This window comes from Ovis canadensis, chromosome 3, assembly GCF_042477335.2.
Source record: "Ovis canadensis isolate MfBH-ARS-UI-01 breed Bighorn chromosome 3, ARS-UI_OviCan_v2, whole genome shotgun sequence".
NCBI classification, from domain to species: domain Eukaryota; kingdom Metazoa; phylum Chordata; class Mammalia; order Artiodactyla; family Bovidae; genus Ovis; species Ovis canadensis.
Genome location: NC_091247.1, coordinates 178,704,078 through 178,726,199, shown reverse-complemented (window position 1 = coordinate 178,726,199; position 22,122 = coordinate 178,704,078). Strand labels below are relative to the sequence as shown.

The window sequence follows — 22,122 nt, the reverse complement described above, 5'->3', positions numbered from 1 at the left end:
ACAAAGAGAAATAGACACAAAATCACTTCTTGCAAAATATTCTGTGAACATATTAAACCATCATGACAGTGAATGTTCAAGCAGAGCTGTGAGCAAAATCTGAAGATCCAAATTACTTAAGCATATATCAAGAATATAATTTTCACCTGGAGAAGTTAATGGCAAATAATCTCCAGTACTTTGGCCACCTGATGCGAAGAGCCAACTCATTGGAAAAGACCATGATGCTGGGAAAGATGGAGAGCAGGAAGAGAAGTGGGTGATAGGATGAGATGGTTGGATGGCATCACCGACTCAATGGACATGAGTCTGAGCAAACTCTGGGAGACAGTGAAGGACAGGGAAGCCTGGCATACTGCAATCCACGGGGTTGCAAAGAGTCACACACAACTCAGTGACTGAATAATTAACCAAAACAGTTATTTCACTGTGATTCTCCAATATGAAATAATAAGCTGATCAAAATTGGCTTCTCTTTCAGATGTCTTCCCTAGCAACCCCTCTTCTGACCCCACCACATATTTTTTCCCTTTGTCATGAATTCCACAGTCACCACGTGTTTCTTTTTGTGGTGAGGGAAGGCATCAGTATGGTCAAGGATTTGAACAAAAGCTTTCATCCCTCCCCAGCTACTGCTGAAAGCAGTTCTCTTGACCACCTGAAGCTGCCTTGCCTCTGAGTTTCAATTCGAGCTCTAATATTAATATTTACTTGGTGTGTGACCTTGGAAAAGCTACTTAACCTGAGTTCAGTTTCCTAATTTTTAAATTGAGGAAAGTAATAATATCTACATTATGGGATTCTGAGGATTAAATCAGTTAGTACATATCCCCAGTGGCTCAGGGATAAAGAATCTGTCTGCAGTGCAGGAGTCATAGGAGACACAGGTTTGATTCTTGGGTGGGAAGATCCCCTGGAGGAGGGCATGGCAACCCACTCCAGTATTGTTGCCTGGAAAATCGCATGGACAGAGGAGTCTGGCAGGCTACAGTCCATGTGTCTCAAAGAGTCAGACACGACTGAAGTGACTTAGCATACACACATCAGACAATTAGGATAGTAGCCGGCATAGAGCAGTCATTCCCACATGCGTTAGTTGTTATTATTATTATTACTCTTATTGCTCTAAGGAAGAGGAAGGAGAGAGGGCCCAAGGAAAATGAGCGCCTTCCTGAAGTGGCTTCTCCTACCTGAGACACGGAGATGACAAGTGACTCCCCTTGGAGAGAAGTAGCATTTGGGGTCAATTTCAGGTTTTCCAGAAGCAGCTGGTGGCAGGCGATCACGTGATACCGAAGAATCTGGGGCATCAGGCCCCCTTTGTCCCAGTCCTTAATCTGCAATAGATCCGAGGGTTCCAGCCAGAGCTAGCAGCCCTCTGGTTGGAAACATTCAATAAATGCTTTCTACATTATTACATATTAATGGATAATCCAGCATGAAGAGTCCAAGTGAATGTTAGACAGTAAAGCCTCTGATAAATTCTGCAAGAAAAGAACCTATTTATATCCCATTAATCTAGCATTCCTTTTTTTTTGGAGGGGTGTCTATCAGGGTTTAAATTATTTAAGAATGGTTGGTCTTTCCCAACCTCCTACCCTATTTAGGGATGTCCTCTAGAAGTCTCTGGTAGTGGTGACCCCAAATCCCCTTGAATGTTTCTCCTGATGGGGGTTCCCACACTGACAGGCAACCCCTTTCATTGCTGGTCACCTCCAGCTGATTCTAAATCTCCTGTTTAGAAATGTCTTTCATGTTGGTTCCAGGGTAATGACCAAAGATTGTGTTCTAGTCCCAAAGCTCTTCTACCTACCTACCTCTAGCTTCATGCTTACCTGGGATTCCTCATCAAAGGCTGCAGATAAAGGTGCCAGGACGGTGAAGGGGCCAGGGCCAATCAGGTCTCGCACAGAATGTTCCTGTGGGGAAGGCAAGTGGGGGCCACATGCCATGTATTGGGTGGGCCAAAAAGTTCATTCAAGCTTTTTTGTACCGTCGTATGGAAAAACCCAAATGAACTTTTCAGCCAACCCAATACCTAACATAAGTAAAGGCAGGGGCTCAGGCAAATAACAGAGAGAGAGTACACGATGGCAGAGGGGAGAGAAAAACTGAATGGGGAGACTTGTGTTTCATTTAGCCTTAGATTCAGAATCACCCACTTCCTTAGACATGGAAATAATGTTCATTTTTATCTGGTTGTAGAATGACATACGTTTATTGGTATGAAAGATTTGAAAATATAGTATAAAAAAGAAAATAACTACCCATAATCCTACTACCTAGAAAGATGCCTGTCATTTCCAGATAACTTTTTGCCAGTGTGTCTCTTTCACACACTAAATGTTTTCTATGGTTGAGATAAGAATGCAGATGTAAGTAATATGACAATTTACTCAACTGTTCTGTGTTCTTGCCAAGGCTGAGGACTTATGGTTACTTATATTTTCTTCTAGATTTTACTCTTATAGATTTTTATTCTTTTTCTTCAATATCTCTGGACTGTATTCTGATGTATGAGAAGCAGAAAGATTTAACTTAATATTTTCACCCAAAGAGTTAGCTGATTGCCCTAGTAATGCTTCTTGTCTCAATGAGTTGGATGGCTGTTTTTTTTCATAAAATACATTCTCACATGTGCAACAGGCAAAGGCAACCTTTATTCCACTCGTGTGCTGTCCACCTGGGGCCTGAGAAATTCACAAATGACCAACACAGAGAGTATTGCAGAAATGTAGTTTCCAGGACTGTCTTCTATCTTTACCTACTCCAGAGGTTACAGATTTAATCTCATATCTTTAACCCATATCAGGGGTTTGAGACTCAATTCTTCTAGTTTGACATACATACGCATTCTTACCAGTAACTGGAAGTAAAACTGAGATGTTTTTGGATTCTTGGGAAGCTCCTGGAAACAAAGACAAAAAGGTCCACTTAATGGCTGTGAATCAAACACAAGAACAGTAGAGGGTTATCACAGGGCAATTTCTCCAAGATTGGGAGAATCTACCATCTTTTTAGAGCTTAACAGGTGGCTCAGTGGTAAAGACTTTGCCTGCCAATGCAGGAGATGTGGGTTTGATCCCTGGGTTGGGAAGATACCTTGGAGTAGGAAATGGCAACCTACTTCAGTATTCTTGCCTGGGAAATCCCATGAACAGAGGAGCCTGCTTATGGGCTACAGTCCATGGGGTCGCAAAGAGTCTGACATAACTCAGTGACTGAGCATGCACGAATGCACTGCCAGGGCAGGCCTCTTAAACAAGTCTCACCTGTAGGCTCGCGACTGATGTTCAGAATGACAGTGTGGATATACTGTGAGTTCTCAAAGCTTCCTGGAGTCACCATCTGATTTACCATGGAGAGGTTCAGCCAGTTATAGAAGTACCTGAGCTTTAAGAGCATTTCTGAAAGTTCAAGTATTAGAAAAATCTGTCATAGGTTTATGGCAGATTTATTTTCTCTACTAACAAGAATATTTGAATCAGCCAGAATGCTCTGATCCCTCTTTAAACCAAATAACAGGATGTTCACTTTATAATAGGTAGACATCTACAGGTATCACATCCAAGCATGTCTCCACCAAGTACAGATGCTCAGGTATGTTCACACACACACACACACACACACACACACACACACACCAACAACAGCCTACATCATGGCCATGCGTTTGAGTTACTGTGTACTCTGTGCCTGCTACACACGTTGTTTCATTGAAATCCTATAACAATTCGCTGGGAATGCTACCATTATTTTCTTTTAAAGGTTAGAAAACAGATATATCACAAAGAGGTGATATAATCTGCCTAAAGCCACATTACCATAACAACTGGCTGAGCTGAATTCATACCCAGGCATTTTCTGACTTGAGAACTGTTAATCTGAATCACTGCATGCCAGATCAAGTGAATTCTCATGGGAAGATAAAGTTTCCATGTTTTATAGTTTTGTTTGTTTGTTTTACATTTTGGCCATGCTGTGTGGACAGGGAACATGTAGAAGTGGACATGGCACAACAGACTGGTTCCAAATAGGAAAAGGAGTACGTCAAGGCTGTATATTGTCTCCCTGCTTAATTAACTTATATGCAGAGTACATCATGAGAAACACTGGGCTGGAAGAAGCACAAGCTGGAATCAAGATTGCTGGGAGAAATATCAATAACCTCAGATATGCAGATGACACCACCCTTATGGCAGAAAGAGAAGAACTAAAGAGCCTCTTGATGAAAGTGAAAGATGAGAGTGAAAAAGTCGGCTTAAAACTCAACATTAAGAAAACTAACATCATGGGATCTGGCCCCATCACTTCATGGTAAATAGATGGGGAAACAATGGAAACAGTGATGGACTATTTTTTGGGCTCCAAAATCACTGCGGATGGTGACTGTAGCCATGAAATTAAAAGATGCTTGCTCCTTGGAAGAAAAGTTATGACTAACCTAGACAGCATATTAAAAAGCAGAGACATTACTTTGCCAACCAAGGTCTATCTAGTGAAAGCTATGGTTTTTCCAGTAGTCATGTATGGATGTGAGAGCTGGACTATAAGGAAAGTTGAGCGCCGAAGAATTGATGCTTTTGAACTGTGTTGTTGAAGAAGACTGTTTAGAGTCCCTTGGACTGCAAGGAGATCCAACCAGTCCAGCCTAAAGGAAATCAGTCCTGAATATTCATTGGAAGGACTGATGCTCAAACTCCAATACTTTGGCCACCTGATACAAAGAACTGACTCATTGGAAAAGACCCTGATGCTGGGAAAGATTGAAGGCAGGAGGAGACAGAGGATGAGATGGTTGGATGGCATCACTGACTCAATGGACATGAGTTTGAATAAACTCCGGGAGTTGGCGATGGACAGGGAGGCCTGGCGTGCTGCAGTCCATGGGGTTGCAAAGAGTCAGACACGACTGAGTGACTGAACTGAACTGTGTGGCATATGCGGTCTTAGTTCCCAGACCAGGGATCAAACCCTATGATGGAAGTGCAAAGTCTTAACCACTGGACCTCCAGGTCCCTCCAGGGACCCCCCTCACATTTTAGTTTTATATGGAACAAAACTCTTGCACCCTTCTCAGTGCCTTAGATTCTTCACACAAGGAGGAAAGTGGAGTTCCCTTTACAGAAACATGCCTTGCATTACCTGATGGATGTTGCCACGGCAGGTAAACCCATCCCCAATGTAGTTTGGTTTGCAAGTACAAGTCCTTTCATCTTGTCCAGTGTGGTTGCAGATAGCAAATTCACTACAGCCGCCATTATTCTGGTAAAATTTCCAAGGAGTGGGGGATAGAAATCAGACCAGTTAGCTTGCCAGCCCTGTCAATGCTCACAAAGCAATTCTGTATTGACATTCACTTTTTGTCTTACACTCTGACTGGTTTCTTTTGAACTGTGGTGTTGGAGAAGACTCTTGAGAGTCCCTTGGACAGCAAGGAGATCAAACCAATCAATCCTAAGGGAAATCAGTCCTGAATATTCATTGGGAGGACTGATGCTGAAGCTCCAATAGTTTGGCCACCTGATGCGAAGAACTGACTCATTGGAAAAGAGACCCTGATGATGGGAATGACTGAAGGCAGGAGGAGAAAGGGACAACAGAGGATGAGATGGCTGGATGGCATCACCAACTCAACGGACATGAGTTTGAGTAAGCTCCGGAAGTTGGTGATGGACAGGGAAGCCTAGCGTGCAGCAGTCCATGGAGTCGCAACGAGTTGAACACGACTGAGCGACTGAATTGACTGGTTTGCATAATTTGCCCTTTTCCTGAATCTGTGTTCCATCTTCCTAAAGTTGTAAGAGTCATCCTACTGACCCAGCCTTACACAGACATGCCTCATTTTACTGAACTCTGCAGGTACTGTGATTTTTACAGATTGGAGGTTTGTGATGACTTTGTGTTGTTGGATGATGGTTATCAATATTTAGTAATGAAGTGTTTTTTTAAATTAAGGTATGTACTGAGTTTGCCAAAAAGTTCGTTTGGGCTTTTCCATGAGATGTCACAAGTGAATCCAAATGAACTTTCTGGGCAACCCACTACATTATTTATTTATTTAACTCTTAATGTCTTCTTTTTAAAATTGAAGTATGGTTGGCTTACATACATTGTATTTTTTAGACATAATGTTATTGCATACTTAACAGATTTCAATATAGTGTAAATATAAATTTTATATGTATTGGGACACCAAAAATTCTCGTGACTTGCTTTCTTGTAACAGTCACTGTGTTTTGGTGGTGTGGAACCAAAGCCACAATGTCTCTGAGGTGTGCCCATATCTCAAGATGGCAAGTCCATCCCAGCAGATCTCCAGCCCTGAAGAGATCAGTCCAGAGTTGCCAAATGGGAAGTTTATCAGCACCCAGGAGTTAACTAGAAAGGCATCAATCTTGTTTGACACTTCTCAGCTGACAGCTAAACTCTAATCCATGATAGAAAAGTAATAGTCACCAGCCAGAAGGCAGTTGGTGTAGAATAGACAGACCATCACGGGGGACAGTAGGGACCTCGCCTGGAGAGAAGGGGCTTTAATTATGGAGTATCTGTGCTGTTTTCATGCTTGCAGGAGGCTCTCAGGTGGGCAGAGATGTGGATGAGGAGGGAAGGTGTATGAGCTGGGCCTCTGCTGGGGATCAGAGCCTCGTGGAGAAACAAGCACAAGAAGTGGTCAAGGGTGTGGCCTGTGAGTCAGACAGACAGGGCCTCAAGTTCTGACTCTGCCATGCGCTCGTTCTGTGACTGGGGCCAGAGACCCCTTCTCCTCCCGCTCTGGGGTGGGTTGAATTATGTGCCCCCCCCTAAGCCTGGTCTCTGTGAATGGGACCTTATTTAGAAAAAAGAGTCTTTGCAGATGCAATGAAGGATCTCGGAGATGCAATGTCCTAGATTAACCAGGGGGTCTTAAGTCCACTAGTGTCCTCACTGGAAGAGGAAACCCAGACACAGAGGTGAGGCCACATGAAGACGGAGGCAGAGACTGCAGTGTCTCCAACTCTGCAACTGGGACACGAGGAAGAAATGGCCCAGAAGCAGCTCTGATGGAGGCCACCTCAACACCGCACCCTAGATGCAGGGAGGGGGCTGTACTCACGGTCAAGCAGACGTTGATGAGGGTGCAGACCTTCCCATCTCCAGTGTACTTTGGCAAACAGTTACAGACGGCCTGTCCAGGAAGAAGGCAGAACGGGGCATTTCACAGACAGGTCCTGCTGGCTCTCACTCCATCACCCATCCAGTTTCTGATGCACCGTTTCCTGCTTGCTCACAGTGTGACAGGGACTGAGGGAGGCAGAGTCGGGTTCCTGAGCCTCCAGCTTCCCCACCTGAGTCTTTTCGCCCCTCAACCCCTCCCCTTCTTTATGTGGAGTCCTCACATGCTCCCGCCTCCCCTAACCTTCTCCCTAGGGAGGCAATGCATCAGCCCCAGTGCTGGGGAGTATGTGACCAAGAGAGGGCTTAAAACCATTATCTTCTGCTGTTGTACATGTATTTCAGAGGCTCAAGCCCAAGAAAAATGGTAAGATTCTGGGCATCAGAAAGCTGAAGGAAAGGAGAGCATGGCTGGAGAACTTCATGATTCTGGAGCCATCTGGTGTTTGCACATGCCCACTTCTTCCCACTGCACTGTGCTGTGTTAGTCGCTCAGTTGGGTCCAACTCTTTGTGACCCCATGGACTGTAGCCCATCAGGCTCCTCTTGTCCATAGGGATTCTCTAGGCAAGAATACTGGAGTGGGTTGCCAAGCCCTCCTTCAGGGGATCTTCCTAACCCAGAGATTGAACCCAGGTCTCCCACATTACAGGAGGATTCTTTACCGTCTGAGCTACTGGGGAAGCCCAAGAATACTGGAGTGGGTAGTCTAACCCTTCTCCAGGGGATCTTCCTGACCCAGGAACTGAAGCGGGGGCTCCTGCATTACAGGTGAATTTTTTACCAGCTGAGCTACCAGGGAATCCCCACTGTAGGAAAGGCCTTTCCCCCATGAACTCTTTGTTCCCTGCTCCTCCCACCTTCCTCTTCTTTCCAAAACAACCATCTCTAGGGGAATTGTTTCAGAATTTCCTCTAATGTATTGATTTCATCCTGTTGCTCCCTAGAGGCCTGTTCTCAGCCCCTCTCCCTCAGGCCTGGGTCTGTATCTGCAGGAATTTGCTACTAGGAAAATGTAGCCCCCCAGAGAGGCAGAGCTCACCTGGTTGGGTCCTGTCTGTGTGCACTCTGCATGCCTGTGGCAGCCACCATGGTTCTCCAAGCAGGGGTTGATCTCTTTAAAACAAAAATCCCACACCTGGCATAAGAATTGAGCCTTATTTTTAAGTAAAGGCATCTTGATGGATCCAACCAAGCAGAGCAGGTGTCAAGGCGTGAGTCAGTTTTCTTGGCAACTCTGTGGCTGAAATAACCCAACAGGGAGGGTGCTGGCTGTGGTTTCTCAAAACTGCCTCCTCTGGGACGGGACTGTGCCAGCAGAGGCGTATCTGCAGGCTTGACTCTGTCCCTCTATTGAATGAATATGAGTGTTTGCAGCCAAGGACTTGAAATAATAGAATTTTGGAGTCTAATTCAGCATGTTATGAATGAAGTCATGTAGGAATTAAAAAAAAAACACATTTGTAACCATCACAGTGTAATTGGCTCAGAGAAGAATCATCAGTAGATGCTCAATTTAGGAGGACATTTTGATGGCAAGCAGGATGTCTGCTTGGTGTGAAAGCGTTTCCTAGCCGATTGCTTTTAAGCAGCCAAGGGAAAACAAGTAAATGGAAAACAAGTGGAGGGATCAGACAGCACCTTGACCGAGGGGTCAAAACTAAAGGCAGTTGGAAATCGCAGGTGAGAGGTGGTACCTACCTATGCACACGATGCCATCACCAGTATAGCCTGCCTTGCACACACACACCCGGCTTCCTGGGGTGGTTCTTTTGCAGATAGCCTTGGCAGAGCAACCTCCATTGCTGATCTCACAGGCATTGATTGCTATAGAAGAGAAAGACGACACAGAGCAGTAGAGGAGGAGGGGGAAAATTGATGTGTTTTTACTTGAGTGACTGAGAAATAGAAGTTACTTCAAACTGGCAGGCATTGGATTAAACATAGATAATTCAAAAGAATGCAAAGCACCAGATGTCACTGGTGAATTCTATCAAACATTTAATAAATACCAAAATTTCACATGCTCTCCTAAAAACTGAAAGAGGAGGGAAGACTTCTCAATTCATTCTATGAGGCCAGTATTACCCTGATACCAAAACCAGGCAAAACTATCACAAAACAACTATAGACTAATATCCTTCATGAATATAGATTCAATATCCTCAAGAAAATACTTGCAGGTCAGATTTAGAAATATATAAATGTGATTACTTACTGTAAGAAAGAGGTACTAATACAGGAGTACAATTGTTTAACATCCCCCAAGTCAATGAACGTAATAGAGCACAGCAACAGAATGAAAGACAAAAACACAATCATCCTGGTATAAGGAGCAGAGCCTCTTGTCAAAATTCAATATTGTTAATGATAAAAACACTCAACAGACTAGGAATAGAAGGCAACTTCCTTACCCTGATAAAGGACATTTTTTACCTATGAAAAGCCCACAGCTAAGGTCACGCTTAGTGATGGCAGACCAGACGCTTCCTCCCCTGATTGGGAACAAGGCAAGTAGGCCTGCTCTTACCACTCCTGTTCAACACTGTGTTGGATGAAGGTTCTGGTCAGGGCAATCAGGCAAGAAAGAAGCAAAAGGCATCAGATTAGAAAAGATGTAACGGCGTTTCTGTCTGCAGGTAACATGATGTGCTATGGAAAGTCCTGAAGAACCCACTAAAAAGAATTAGAGCGAATCATTGAATTCAACAATATCGTAGGCCACAGGATCAACAGTCAAAAGTCAATTGTACTCCTAGACCATAGCAATGAGCAAACTGAAAATGAAATTAAGAAAACAATTCCACTTACAATAGCATCAAAAGATGGACTCCATTAACAAACTATAAAACACTCTGAAAACTACAAACATTGTGGAAAGAAATAAAAGATGACCTAAATAATAGAAAGACCTTCCATGTTCATTGATGGAGATAATTAATATTGTTAAGGTGGCATTACTCCCTATATCTGATCTACAGATTAAAGGCAATCTGTCAAAATCCCAGTTGATTTTTTGCATAAACTGACAAGATTATCCTAAAACTCGTATATAAATTCAAAGGGCCCAGAACAGTCAAAACAATCTTTTAAAAAAAAAAGAGCAGAGTTGGAGGACTCACACTCCCTAATTTCAAAACTTACTACAAAGCTTCAGTAATAAAGACAGGGTGGAACTAGCAGAAGGATCCATGTGGAATTAAGAGTCTAGAAATAAACTCAAGCATCTGTGGTCAACTGATTTGCCACAAAGGTGCCAATATGTTATTTCCATCACAGGAAGAATGATCTTTTCAAAAATTGATACTGAGACAATTAGATATCCACATGTGAAAGAATGAATTTGGACCTCACTATATATACAAAAGAGCTTCTCTGATGGCTCAGCGGTAAAGAATCCACCTGTAAAGCAGGAGACACAGGTTCGATCCCCGGGTGGGGACAATCCCTGGAGGAGGGCATGACAACCTACTCCAGTATTCTTGTCTGGAGAATCCCATGGACTGAGGAGCCTGGCGGGCTACAGTCCATAGGGTTGCACAGAGTTGGACAGACTGAAGCAACTGAGGACACAGGCATGTATACAGAAATCAATTCAAAGTGGATCCAAGATCTGGAGTCCCAAGGTGTGCGTATGAGTCCTGGCTTGCCCTTCATTCACCATGTGACTTTAGACAAACGACTTAATTAGTATGAATTCTGGGGCACACCCATACAAGCTTATGTGCAGGTTTGGATAATGTATATGAAAGTTTTATAGAAATATTGAGCATTATATTAACTTACAGATGACAAAATGATGCAAAGAGAAGTCAAGCAGCTGTCCCCAGGTAACATAAACTGTAAGAACATGGATTTGAACCCAAGGAGTCTAACATCGGGGCTGTTTTTGACAGCTGTCTCATTCTGTTGTTGTACGAGGAGAGGTCATTTCATCCCAAATTGCTCTACCAGGGACATTGTTTTATGTTTACTTTAAGGGTTGTTTAGAGACCACCCAAGGCCATGTGGGGAGTGGGAAAAAGAACCAGGGCTCAAGCCTCTTTGTGTCCCATTTCAGAGTCCCCATGCCCAGGCCACACCCTTGGTCAGCCAAATCCATGATTTTTAAAGCTCTCCAGGTGATTCCAATTGTGGCCAAGACTTAGAGAAGAGAACCAGGGCAGTGGCCCCGGACGTTCCAAAACCAACACATCTCATCTGTGAATAGTAGGTATCCTGCCCCTGAATGAGATTAGCTACCCTACCACATCCAGTTCCCCAACACTGTTTGGTAGCAGCTGTCCATTTATTTATATTTGGCCTCATCACATGGCATGTGGGATCTTAGTTCCCTCACCAGGGATCGAATCCACACCCCCTGCATTGGCAGCATGAAGTCTTAACCACAGGACCACCAGGGAACTCCTGCAGCTGCCCATTTAGTCTGCAGAAACACAGATCTCTCAATAGCTTGGGTTACCCTCCACCTAGCAAATTCCTTCTCTACTTACCTGTGCAGACAGTCCCATTCCCCTGGAACCCTGCTGCACATTTGCACAAGGCTGTGCCATCCGGATTGAGAAGACAGCTGCCAAGAGAAAGGGCAAGTGGTGTTTGCAGAAAAATGCACAACATCCTGCCTCCCGCCTGGATGGGACTCACAATACCCTTCCCTCTAGGACCCTAGCTCCTGCCCCATGAGGCACTCAGAGGTCCTCCCTAAGGCTTGGGAGAAGAGTTGATCCCTAGCACAACCCTGCCACGGGCAGCTAAAACTGAAGTCACTTATCAGGTAAACAACAGAGTGTGTATATGGAGGCATTGGTCCAAGGATACGGAGGGCAGCCGCCCATCTTCAGAGAGCATCCTATGTGCTCAAACCTATACTTTACACATTACTTCACATAACCTACACAATATCCAGTAGCCCTAACAGGTAGGTCTATCATTCTTCCCATTTTACAGATGAGGAGAGCAAGGCTTAGGGGCATTAAATAAATGACTCAGGGTTATACAATCAATGGAAATAACAGAGGCTGATTCAAGTCTAACTCCAGCTTCTGGATTCTTAATGAATTAACCCATTAAGCTCCTCTGGGTATTATGAATATGAAGTTCACTTATGAAGACGGAAGGCTTGGCTGCGAATTGCAAATAAGATTTGATGAAATTGAGGCCCACCAGGCTCCCTCTGCTTCTGTGAAAGGGTCCCTGTGGCTTGAATGGGGGTAACAACTGGCACTCTGCCAACATGTCAGGTATCTCAGGGGACAGCTTGTTCAAAAGGCTGGATCTGGCAAACTGATGGTGGCATCATTTTTAGTTTTATACTTAAATCTATCATAAATCCTCAGAAAAGGTCTCAAGAAGCTGCTTCCCTAGAGATGGGGTCTGGTGGACACACACTATTAGGAAAAATCCCCTTTGCATCATTCCCAAAGGTGGCCAGAGGGCACCTACTTGGCGCTGGTATGGCAGGTCCCGTTGCAGTTGTCTTTCGTGATCTCTGAAACAAGAGAACCAAATGCTGTCAGCCTTTCTTTAATAAATCTCACTCAAGAATATTCTTTTAGTACTTGGTGATAGGAAATGATTTAGTTCCTCACAAGTTAATATTCTTTTAGTACTTGGTGATAGGAAATGATTTAGTTCCTCACAAGTTAACTGGTACACATCATGGGAACTATATGACCATGTAAATTCTCTTTTACCTTGGTTTCTAGGAAGCTCAGAGACAAATCTGAAGGTCAAATACACCGATGGAGTGTCTCCTGTGTGCCAGGTTCATGCTAGGTGGTGAGGCTGCACACTACTCCCTGGGGTTTAATTTCCTATTTTATTGGGTTGGCCACAAAGTTCATGTAAGAGCTTTTGTAAAAGTTCATGTAAAGTTTTTGTAAGAGCCTATGGAAGGCCCCAAATGAATTTTTTGGCCAACCCAATATTTATACTTTCTATGTTCCTTATTCTGTTTTTTCATCATTTTGCTACAGAGTGATATAAATAAGCAAATTTTGTTGTTGTTGTTTAGTCACTAAGATGTGTCCTACTCTTTTGTGACCCCCACGGACTGTATAGCTCCCCAGGCTCCTCAATCTATGGGATTTCTCAGGCAAGAATACTGGAGTGGGTTGCCATTTCCTTCTCTAGGGGATATTCCCAATCCAGGGATCAAACCCACAACCCCCGTCACCACTGCAAAGTGTATTCATTACTGCTGAGCCACCAGGGAAGCCCAAATAAGCAAATACCTAATTATAATTAAGTTACTGTTGTTGTTGCTTTGCATGTGCAAAAATAGCCCAGAGCCTGGCATGCAGCAGGTACTCACTACCTCTTTGCCGAATTAACTCCTAAATTTCCTGGAACAATATTATGTTCTTATTCTTGGATGCCCAGCTAACAGATACTTCCTGGCAGGGGAGGATCTGGCAAGAAATTGTTAGAGATGATGGAAAAGTACCCACTGGGCTGGTTGCTCAGGCTAAGAGCCTCTGGGAAAGAAAGCTCGTTAGGTCTGGCCAAGTTATATAGAAGGTCCTGAAACAGAGGCCTGGCTGTGAGAGTGGTCGTGTTTTCTGTGAGAGGGAACATTTATAGATTCCTATGAGCTAAGTGGATGCAGTGCCGTTCTGTGCCTTTATGTGTGCTAGTCCCTGAGTCTGGAAATCTCTTTCTCTCTGTTCTGTTTCTGAAAGCCCAGCCACCTTTTAGGGCTCCCTCTCTGGAATCTGCTCTAGACATTTGATTCAGTTAATTGATAGAGACCATGTTGGTGTGCTCTTTTGAGAAGGATGTGGCGCCCCTATCTGACCTCAGAGGGAAGAGTGCAACGATCAATTAACGATGTCTGACATGACTCGGGAGTGGGGGATTTGCATGCGAACAAAGAATAATCTAGTCTGGTGGAGAGGCGCTTTACTCTGCACTCTTATATCACAATTTTTTGAATATGACTGAACATTTATTTACATTACTAGGCTGAAGCTCCTTGTACAGATTGTGCTCCTTGTACAGACTGTTTTGGAAAACTGGGCAAGTGCCAACTGGCAAATAGCTTTGTACTACACTCTCCTAACAGAAGAAGATACTAAGAAGAAGTGGTAAGAATACACGGAAGAACTATACAAAAAAGATCTTTATGACCCAGATAACCACGATGGTGTGATCACTCACCTAGAGCCAGACATCCTGGAATGCAAAGTCAAGTGGGCCTTACGAAGCATCACTAAGAACAAAGCTAGTGGAGGTGATGGAATTCCTCTTAAGCTATTTCAAATCCTGAAAGATGATGTTGTAAAAGAGCTGCACTCAATATGCCAGCAAATTTGGAAAACTCAGCAGTGGTCACGGGACTGGAAAAGGTCCGTTTTCATTCAAATCCTAAAGAAAGGCAATGCCAAAGAATGCTCAAACTACCGCACAATTGTACTCATCTCACATGCTAGTAAACTAATGCTCAAAATTCTCCAAGCCAGGCTTCAACAGTATGTGAACCATGAACTTCCAGATGTTCAAGCTGGTTTTAGAAAAGGCAGAGGAACCAGAGATCAAATTGCCAACATCCATTGGATTTTTGAAAAAGCAAGAGAGTTCCAGAAAAACATCTATTTCTGTTTTATTGACTACACCAAAGCCTTTGACTGTGTGGATCACAACAAACTGTGGAAAATTCTTCAAGAGATGGGAATACCAGATCACCTGACCTGTCTCCTGAGAAATCTGTATGCAGGTCAAGAAGCAACAGTTAGAACCGGACATGGAACAACAGACTGGCTCCAAATTGGGAAAGGAGTACGTCAAGGCTGTATACTGTCACCCTGCTTATTTAACTTATATGCAGAGTACATCATGAGAAATGCTGGGCTGGATGAAGCACAAGCTGGAATTAAGATTGCTGAGAGAAATATCAATAACCTCAGATATGCAGATGATACCACCCTTATGGCAGAAAGTGAAGAAGAACTAAAGAGCTTCTTGATGAAAGTGAAAGAAGAGGGTGAAAAAGTTGGCTTAAAACTCAACATTCAGAAAACTAAGATCATGGCATCCAGTCCCATCACTTCATGGCAAACAGATGGAGAAACAATGGAAACAGTGACAGACTTTATTTTTTGGGCTCCAAAATCACTGTGGATGATAACTGCAGCCATGAAGTTAAGACTCTTGCTCGCTGGAAGGAAAGTCATGACCAACCTAGAGAGCATATTAAAAAGCAGAGACATTACTTTGCCGACAAAGGTTCCTCTAGTCAAAGCTATGGTTTTTCCAGTAGTCATATATGGATGTGAGAACTGGACTATAAAGAAAGCTGGGAGCCAAAGAATTGATGCTTTTGAACTGTGGTGTTGAAGAGGACTGTTGAGGGTCCCTTGGACTGCAAGGAGATCCAACCAGTCCATCCTAAAGGAAATCAGTCCTGAATATTCATTGAAAGGATTGATGCTGGAGCTGAAATGCCAATACTTTGGCCACCTGATGTGAGGAACTGACTCACTGGAAAAGACCCTGATGCTGGGAAAGATGGAAGGTGGGAGGAGAAGAGGACAACAGAGGATGAGATGGTTGGATGGCATCACCGACTCGATGGACATGAGTTTGAGTAAGCTCCGGGAGTTGGTGATGGACAGGGAGGTCTGGCGTGCTGCAGTCCATGGGGTTGCAAAGAGTCAGACACGACTGAGTGACTGAACTGAACACCCTCCTAAGGTGTTTTTCCTATAGGCAATGAAATTCTCCTCCTGCAAGCAACGGAGAATCACAGCAGGTCACTAAGTCCTGGGGCGTGGGTGGGAAGCAATACTGCTGTGGTCCAGATGTTTCTGTCCCCTCCCCGCGTCCACACTTTGAAATGCAATCTGCAATATGTTGGTACTTGAAGGTGGGGACCCAGGTGATTAGCTCATGAGTGTGGAATCTTCATGAATGAAACTAATGTCCTTATAAATGAGACCCTGGAGAGTTCCCTTGCCCCTTCTGCCACCACGTGAGAAGACAGCCCTCTGCAACCCAGAAGAGGGCTGTCACCAGAACCCAGCCATGATTCTGAATGCTAGCCTCCAGAACAAAATAACTTTCTGTTGTTTATAAGCCAGTCTATGGTACTTTGTTATAGCCTGAGCAGACCAAGACATCTATGCTTTAGACGGTTCTGTGTGGCAGCAGCGTGAAGAATGAAATGGAGGAAAATGTGACAGAAGGCGAAGAGACGGACCACAAGGGCGCTGGTGAGAGGAGCAGCAGGAGGAAGGAGCTGAAACAGTTCACCTACGGTACTAGGAACAGGGCAGGGGAGGCTGAGAGGGTGGCTCCAAGACTGGGTGAGCAGGTGGGGGTGGACTGGGGTCTTTTTCCACAGTAGAGAAAGCAGGAAGAAGATGAATCTGGTGGTTCATCGTTGGCCCCGCTTTCCTCCCCTCATGGCACAAATACACCTCTGCCTGCTTAATGACACGTATGTCTCCAGCCTTGGCCTCAGTCTTGAGACTTCCACCCACACACTCACACCTGCTCTACAGTGACTGTCTGGAAACCTTCCTCATCTTCCCCAGACTGCCGGCTGCTGGGGCAGGGACCACACACTGCTCGTTGCCGTGTCCTCCGGCAGGAGCTCCAAGTGTCTGATGAATGAATGAGTGAGCTAATACCTCCTGGGAATCTCCACCTGGGTGTTCTCCCGCCCCTCAAACCCACCCGCCTGCAAACCATGCTACCTCTTGCACCATGCCCCTAAGCTGGACTCTTCCAGAACTGGCCCAGCATCTACACAGTGGAGCCCTCCCTCCCTCTTCCTTTCTTCTGTATCTCTAGTTGCCTCGTGCTCTTGATTTTAACTCATTTGACGATTACGTGTCTTTGTTTTCCCTGCCACAGTCAGGCCACCACCTTGGTTCAGATTTTTGTTAACTGCCTCCTGAAAACCTGTGCAGCCTCCGGGTTGTTCCCTGTCCCTTTAAATGTGGTTGGTCCGCCTGTGCACACGAGGGTAGTCTATGATACAACAGATGACCTCCTGATTATCCTTGGCTGTCACTTCTGTCTTGCTCTATTTCAGGGATTCCCCCAGGCTGTCTTCCTGTTTATGTGACCCCGTTGCTCCCTACTTTCCTATCCCAGACCCTCTAAGCTCTTGCTTGGCACACCAGCATTCTACATCTGCTCTAGGGTATCTCCTTGGCTTGAGACCATTTATACTTCCAACTTTAGCTTTTCAATGAAATCTGTGTTACCCTGATTTTTAGCATCACCTGGAGTTTTGGGCAAAGACACTCCTTCTGATAACTCCATATCCCTGGAGCTCTCATTGGGCTGTCAGGCACCTGTGACTCCTCTCCTGCTCCCGCCCCAGAAGAGGGGGACTTTCTGAATACCTGCTTCTAGGGGTAATTTCTCCAGTCCAGTGTCAGAATGACCTTTCTAAAACACAGATCACATCATACTGCTGACTTGCTCAAAACCCTTGAACGGCTTCCCAACAGGAAGCTTCAGCAGAAGGTCCGCCACCCTTAGGCTTCCATGACCTGACTCCTGCCCACATCTCTAGCCTGTTCTCATTCCACGTTCCTCTTTGCCCCTATATTCCTCTCATCCTGCAATCCTGTGGTTCTGTAGATGTGCAGAGGTCCCCTACATCTTTGGGCTTTTCATAAGCTTCTTTCTGTGTGAAATTTTCTCTCTTCTCATCACTCTCATAGGGACACATAAGGAATCATCAGTGCAGTAGGAGGGGTCAGGGTTCAGGAAAATGGACCGGCTCAGACCCTACTGAGAACGGGGAGTAAACTGACATAATCTCTTGGCAATAAGTAGCAAACTTTTCCCCCAAAGTACCAACTGCTAACTCAGAAATTCCATCTCAAGAAAACTAACCAAATGGATTAATAAGATAAATGCAAATATATATGAATATATACACACATATGCATGAATATATATATATGAATGAAATAATCTTTGCAGCATTGTTTATTATAGAAGAAAACTAATTTTAAGAACATGGTAAAGAGAATGGCTACCCACTCCAGTATTCTTGCCTGGAAGATTCCATGGACAGAGGAGCCTGGTGGGCTACAGTCCATGGGGTCACAAAGAGTCAGACACGACTGAGCCACTAACACGGTCTGATAATTGGATATTATATAGAAATTTAAAAAAGATATTTCTCTATGTATTTATTCACATGAAAAGATATTGATCCTATGTATTATGTGAAGTGAGAGACTCACAAAACTGTGTGCAGAGCATGGTCCCATACACATATCTATACCTAGAAAAAGGCTGGAAGGCCAATATGAAATACTAATGATAGTTTTCTCCCTGCCTTGGGAGTATGAATAATTTTCATTTTCTTTTTAATGCTTTTATTTTACAAACTATTTTTGCTGCAAGTAGGAATTATTGCCAAAGAAAGAAACGAAGATGCCATTTCTATTTTAGGAGGAAAAAAGAGAGAACAGATCACAAGTACCAGAAGGTTAGCTCTTACCACTGTCACATTTCACTCCTCGCCAGCCCACATCACAGTCGCAGGCACCATCACCCAAGGGTCCTTGACTGCATCTCCCGTGGACACAAGTACACTCTAAGTGGAAACAGCCACACACTGTCAGATTTTTGACCTGTGTTCAACAACTCACTTTTCATTTACTACAAAGTTTCACTTCTGTGCATTTAAACTTCTATCTTTTAAAAAAAATTTTTTTATTTTTACTTTATTTTACTTTACAATACTGTATTGATTATACTTCTGTGCATTTAAATTCTCCAGTCCACTTCCAGATAATTAGTGTCACTAATGGGTGGGTGGGGGAAGGGGTTGGATTCCCAGGAAGGGCAGGGGGCATAGGAGTAGGCTAAATGGTGAAACAGGTTGTGCTTCAACAAAGACCACCCTCTGGGGACTGTGTAGCACTGCGGAGCAGTGACCCAAGCAGCGTGAGCGCGTCCTTGGCTCAGGTTATCAGAGGAGCCAAGGTTATGTGGGATCCCTTGGGATAGAACCATGTTTATTCCCTAAGAGTAGGTTTCAGAGAGAAGTCCTCTAGGATCCCATAAACCTGGTAAGGCACTGCCTTCATTGACTACATAGAAATGCTGAAACTGGAGCTGATTATACAGAGTGAAGTAAGCCAGAAAGAAAAACATCAATACAGTATACTAACACATATATATGGAATTTAGAAAGATGGCAATGATGTCCCTGTATGCAAGACAGCAAAAGAGACACAGATGTGTAGAGCGGACTTTTGGACTCAAAGGGAGAGGGAGAGAGTGGGATGATTTGGGAGAATGGCATTGAAACATGTATACTATCATGTAAGAAACGAATCGCCAGTCTATGGCCGATGCAGGATACAGGATGCTTGGGGCTGGTGCACGGGGATGACCCAGAGAGATGTTATGGGGAGGGAGATGGGAGGGGGGTTCATGTTTGGGAATGCATGTACACCCGTAGTGGATTCATGTCAATGTATGGCAAAACCAATACAGTATTGTAAAGTAAAATAAAGTAAAAATAAAAATTAAAAAATAAAAAGAAATGCTGATTCCTTTGTTATGCAGCAGTGTGGTGAGTGTCTTTAGGAACTGGATGAAAGCTAAGGATGCCTTTCTCAGAAAAAAGCATTCAGCCTTGGGGGTTTGCTGGACCCTGTGAGGATCATCTGTGGATCCTAGGTTAGGAAATCCTGCATAAATGCAGGTATATAATTCTTCCATATAACACAGAAAAAATCAGCACAGTAATGCCAATTACATATTATACAGCCCAATTATAATGATTCAATTATATACTGATTTTTGTCTGGCTTGGACTGGCTGATGAGAAAACAGTGATAGCCAGATCACATGCATGACTCTCAGTAGAAGGTAGAAAAAATGCTTTGTTTGCCCATCCTGGATTAGAAAACCCCTTCTTTCCTGTCAGCCCACTCATAAGTGTGTGCCCCTGGGCACAAGAAAGTCAGGGTGAGAGACTGCAGGTGACTTAGCTAAAACAGATCACAATTTTTGTAAAAACAGCACAAGGCATGTGGCTGGCTGTGTGGACCTATAGAGTGACCATCACGTAAAGGGCCTGATTCAAGAACAAGGCTTTGGAGGGAGCAGGGTGTGCATTCAAACTCACCAAGTGTGACCTTGGGGGAAGTCATTCACCCTCTTTGCCTTAAGTCTTCATTTGTAAAAAGGGGGCATGAACACTCCAGTATATATGGTTCCCGTGTGGATTAAAGGAGATAATGTGCACAGATCTGCTTTTCAAACAATCACACAATGTCCAAAACTGAGTGTAACCACAGAGACTGGGGCCCACAGACTAACACAGAAAGACGGGAGTGTTGGGCAATGTCAGTGAGCAGATGGGAGTGGGCTGGTAGGTGCAGGTTGGTCAGTACTATAAATGTTTGGCATTGCTGCCCTTGCTGTCCGGTGCAAATTACACAGCACAGAAGTTCTCGTCATTCACATGGTAATAGCGGTGGGGGTGGTGGGGGGTGGATTCCAGCCTGCCCTGGACACCAGCTGGTTAGGGAGCACGTATTTAGACTCTTTCCTCCTGCATTTCCGGCTGGCTTGGGGAGCACGCTGGTGGTGGTGGGGTACGCACCTTGGTCGCAGTGCACGCCATACTTGCCCTCAGCGCAGGTCTCACAGGCCGTCCCGCTGAAGCCCCGCCCACACTCACACGCGCCTGTGCCATTGGCTCCGTCCAAGCAGATCCCGTTTCCGAAGCAGACGTTCTCAGGTTTCCCTGGGCAAGGCTGGCACTGGGGGCCAAAGTAGCCCGCACAGCATTCTCTTGTCTGAAACAGAAGGGCCAGGCTGGGTGGGGACTGGGCCATACAGCCGTCCTTTGGATGTGTCCAACCACAGTGTGGACATCTTGCAGGCGGGACTGATGTGTGCCCGTAGCCTTGACCCCATGTGGAATGGTTATAAGGGACGGGGACAGCATCCCCCAAGAAAGGGGCAGGGGGCATGCAATTTCCAGGGGTGCCAGCATCAGCATGGAGGCTTCTGCTGAAGAGCTAGGAAGGACTGGAAGGAAAAACGCAAGCAGGAGGAGAGGGTGAAGAAAAGTGAGAGGGGAGGAGGGGCAGCAGGAAGAAAGAGTCATGTAGGTGATGCCAGATGGGCCCTGTTGTTGTTTAGTCACTAAGTGGTCTCCGACTCTTTGCGACTCCATAGACTGTAGTCTGCCAGACTCCTCTGTCCATGGGATTTCCCAGGCAAGAAACTGGAGTGGGTTGCCATTTCCTTCTGCAAGGGATCTTCCCGGCCCAGGGATGGAACCCATGTCTCCTGCATTGCAGGCGGATTCTTTACCACTGAGCCATCTGGGAGGGGCCCTGGTCATCCCCAAACCTGGCCCCTGTGTGTTGTGTTATTTCATCTGGTACTGAAGGCTGGGAGGCAGGTGAGACCTCTAATGCTCTATGATGACTGTCTTATTTCCAGGAAGCCCTGCAGGATTATCTATTTGCTTGGGCCTGCTTTTATTCTTGACTGCACTAAAACACGTCTCCTGCAGCTGCATGCTCCACAACTTAAGAGCTGAATCACTGGCCTCTAGGATTGGCAGAGGCTGTGTCTTGTGTGAAAGGAGCAGGACAGGATATTATAGAGAATTTTCCTGCAGATTCCAAAGCCACAGCTGAGAGGTCCCTAGCCCTGGGGTTCCACTTTTCTAAATGACCAGGCACCCCTGTTCTTGCTTTAGGGAGTTGCCCATTTCCTGTCTCTTTCCCTTTCTTGTGAGAACAGGAAGATCCTCTTAGCCTCCTGGTCCCTCTGTTTCTTCATCATGAGACTGCAAATTGCAGCTGTCACCAGTGTACTGACTTGTAGGGCTGTCCTCAGTTTTAGTGCTACTCTGGCTATTTTGAGTGACAACTGTAATGGAGATAATGAGGGGACTTCCCTGGTGGTCCACTGGTTAAGAATCCGCCTTATAATGCAGGGCATGTGGGTTTAAGCCCTAGT

At 44.8% G+C, this 22,122-nt stretch overlaps 1 protein-coding gene across 2 annotated transcripts in view; it reads right to left on the bottom strand.

The window, feature by feature from the left end:
• Nucleotides 1-22,122, bottom strand: part of STAB2 (stabilin 2) — a 174,570-nt gene that overhangs the window by 43,294 nt on the left and 109,154 nt on the right. For both annotated transcript variants that reach the window (XM_069581064.1, XM_069581065.1), the window contains 11 exons: nt 20,747-20,942; nt 18,626-18,721; nt 12,601-12,646; nt 11,652-11,728; nt 8,860-8,985; nt 8,201-8,274; nt 7,100-7,171; nt 5,146-5,265; nt 2,861-2,908; nt 1,836-1,919; nt 1,191-1,337 (listed from right to left, as the gene is read on the bottom strand). In XM_069581064.1, the coding sequence (XP_069437165.1) occupies nt 1,191-1,337; nt 1,836-1,919; nt 2,861-2,908; nt 5,146-5,265; nt 7,100-7,171; nt 8,201-8,274; nt 8,860-8,985; nt 11,652-11,728; nt 12,601-12,646; nt 18,626-18,721; nt 20,747-20,942 (1,086 nt within the window). The remainder of the gene's footprint in view (nt 1-1,190; nt 1,338-1,835; nt 1,920-2,860; nt 2,909-5,145; nt 5,266-7,099; nt 7,172-8,200; nt 8,275-8,859; nt 8,986-11,651; nt 11,729-12,600; nt 12,647-18,625; nt 18,722-20,746; nt 20,943-22,122) is intronic.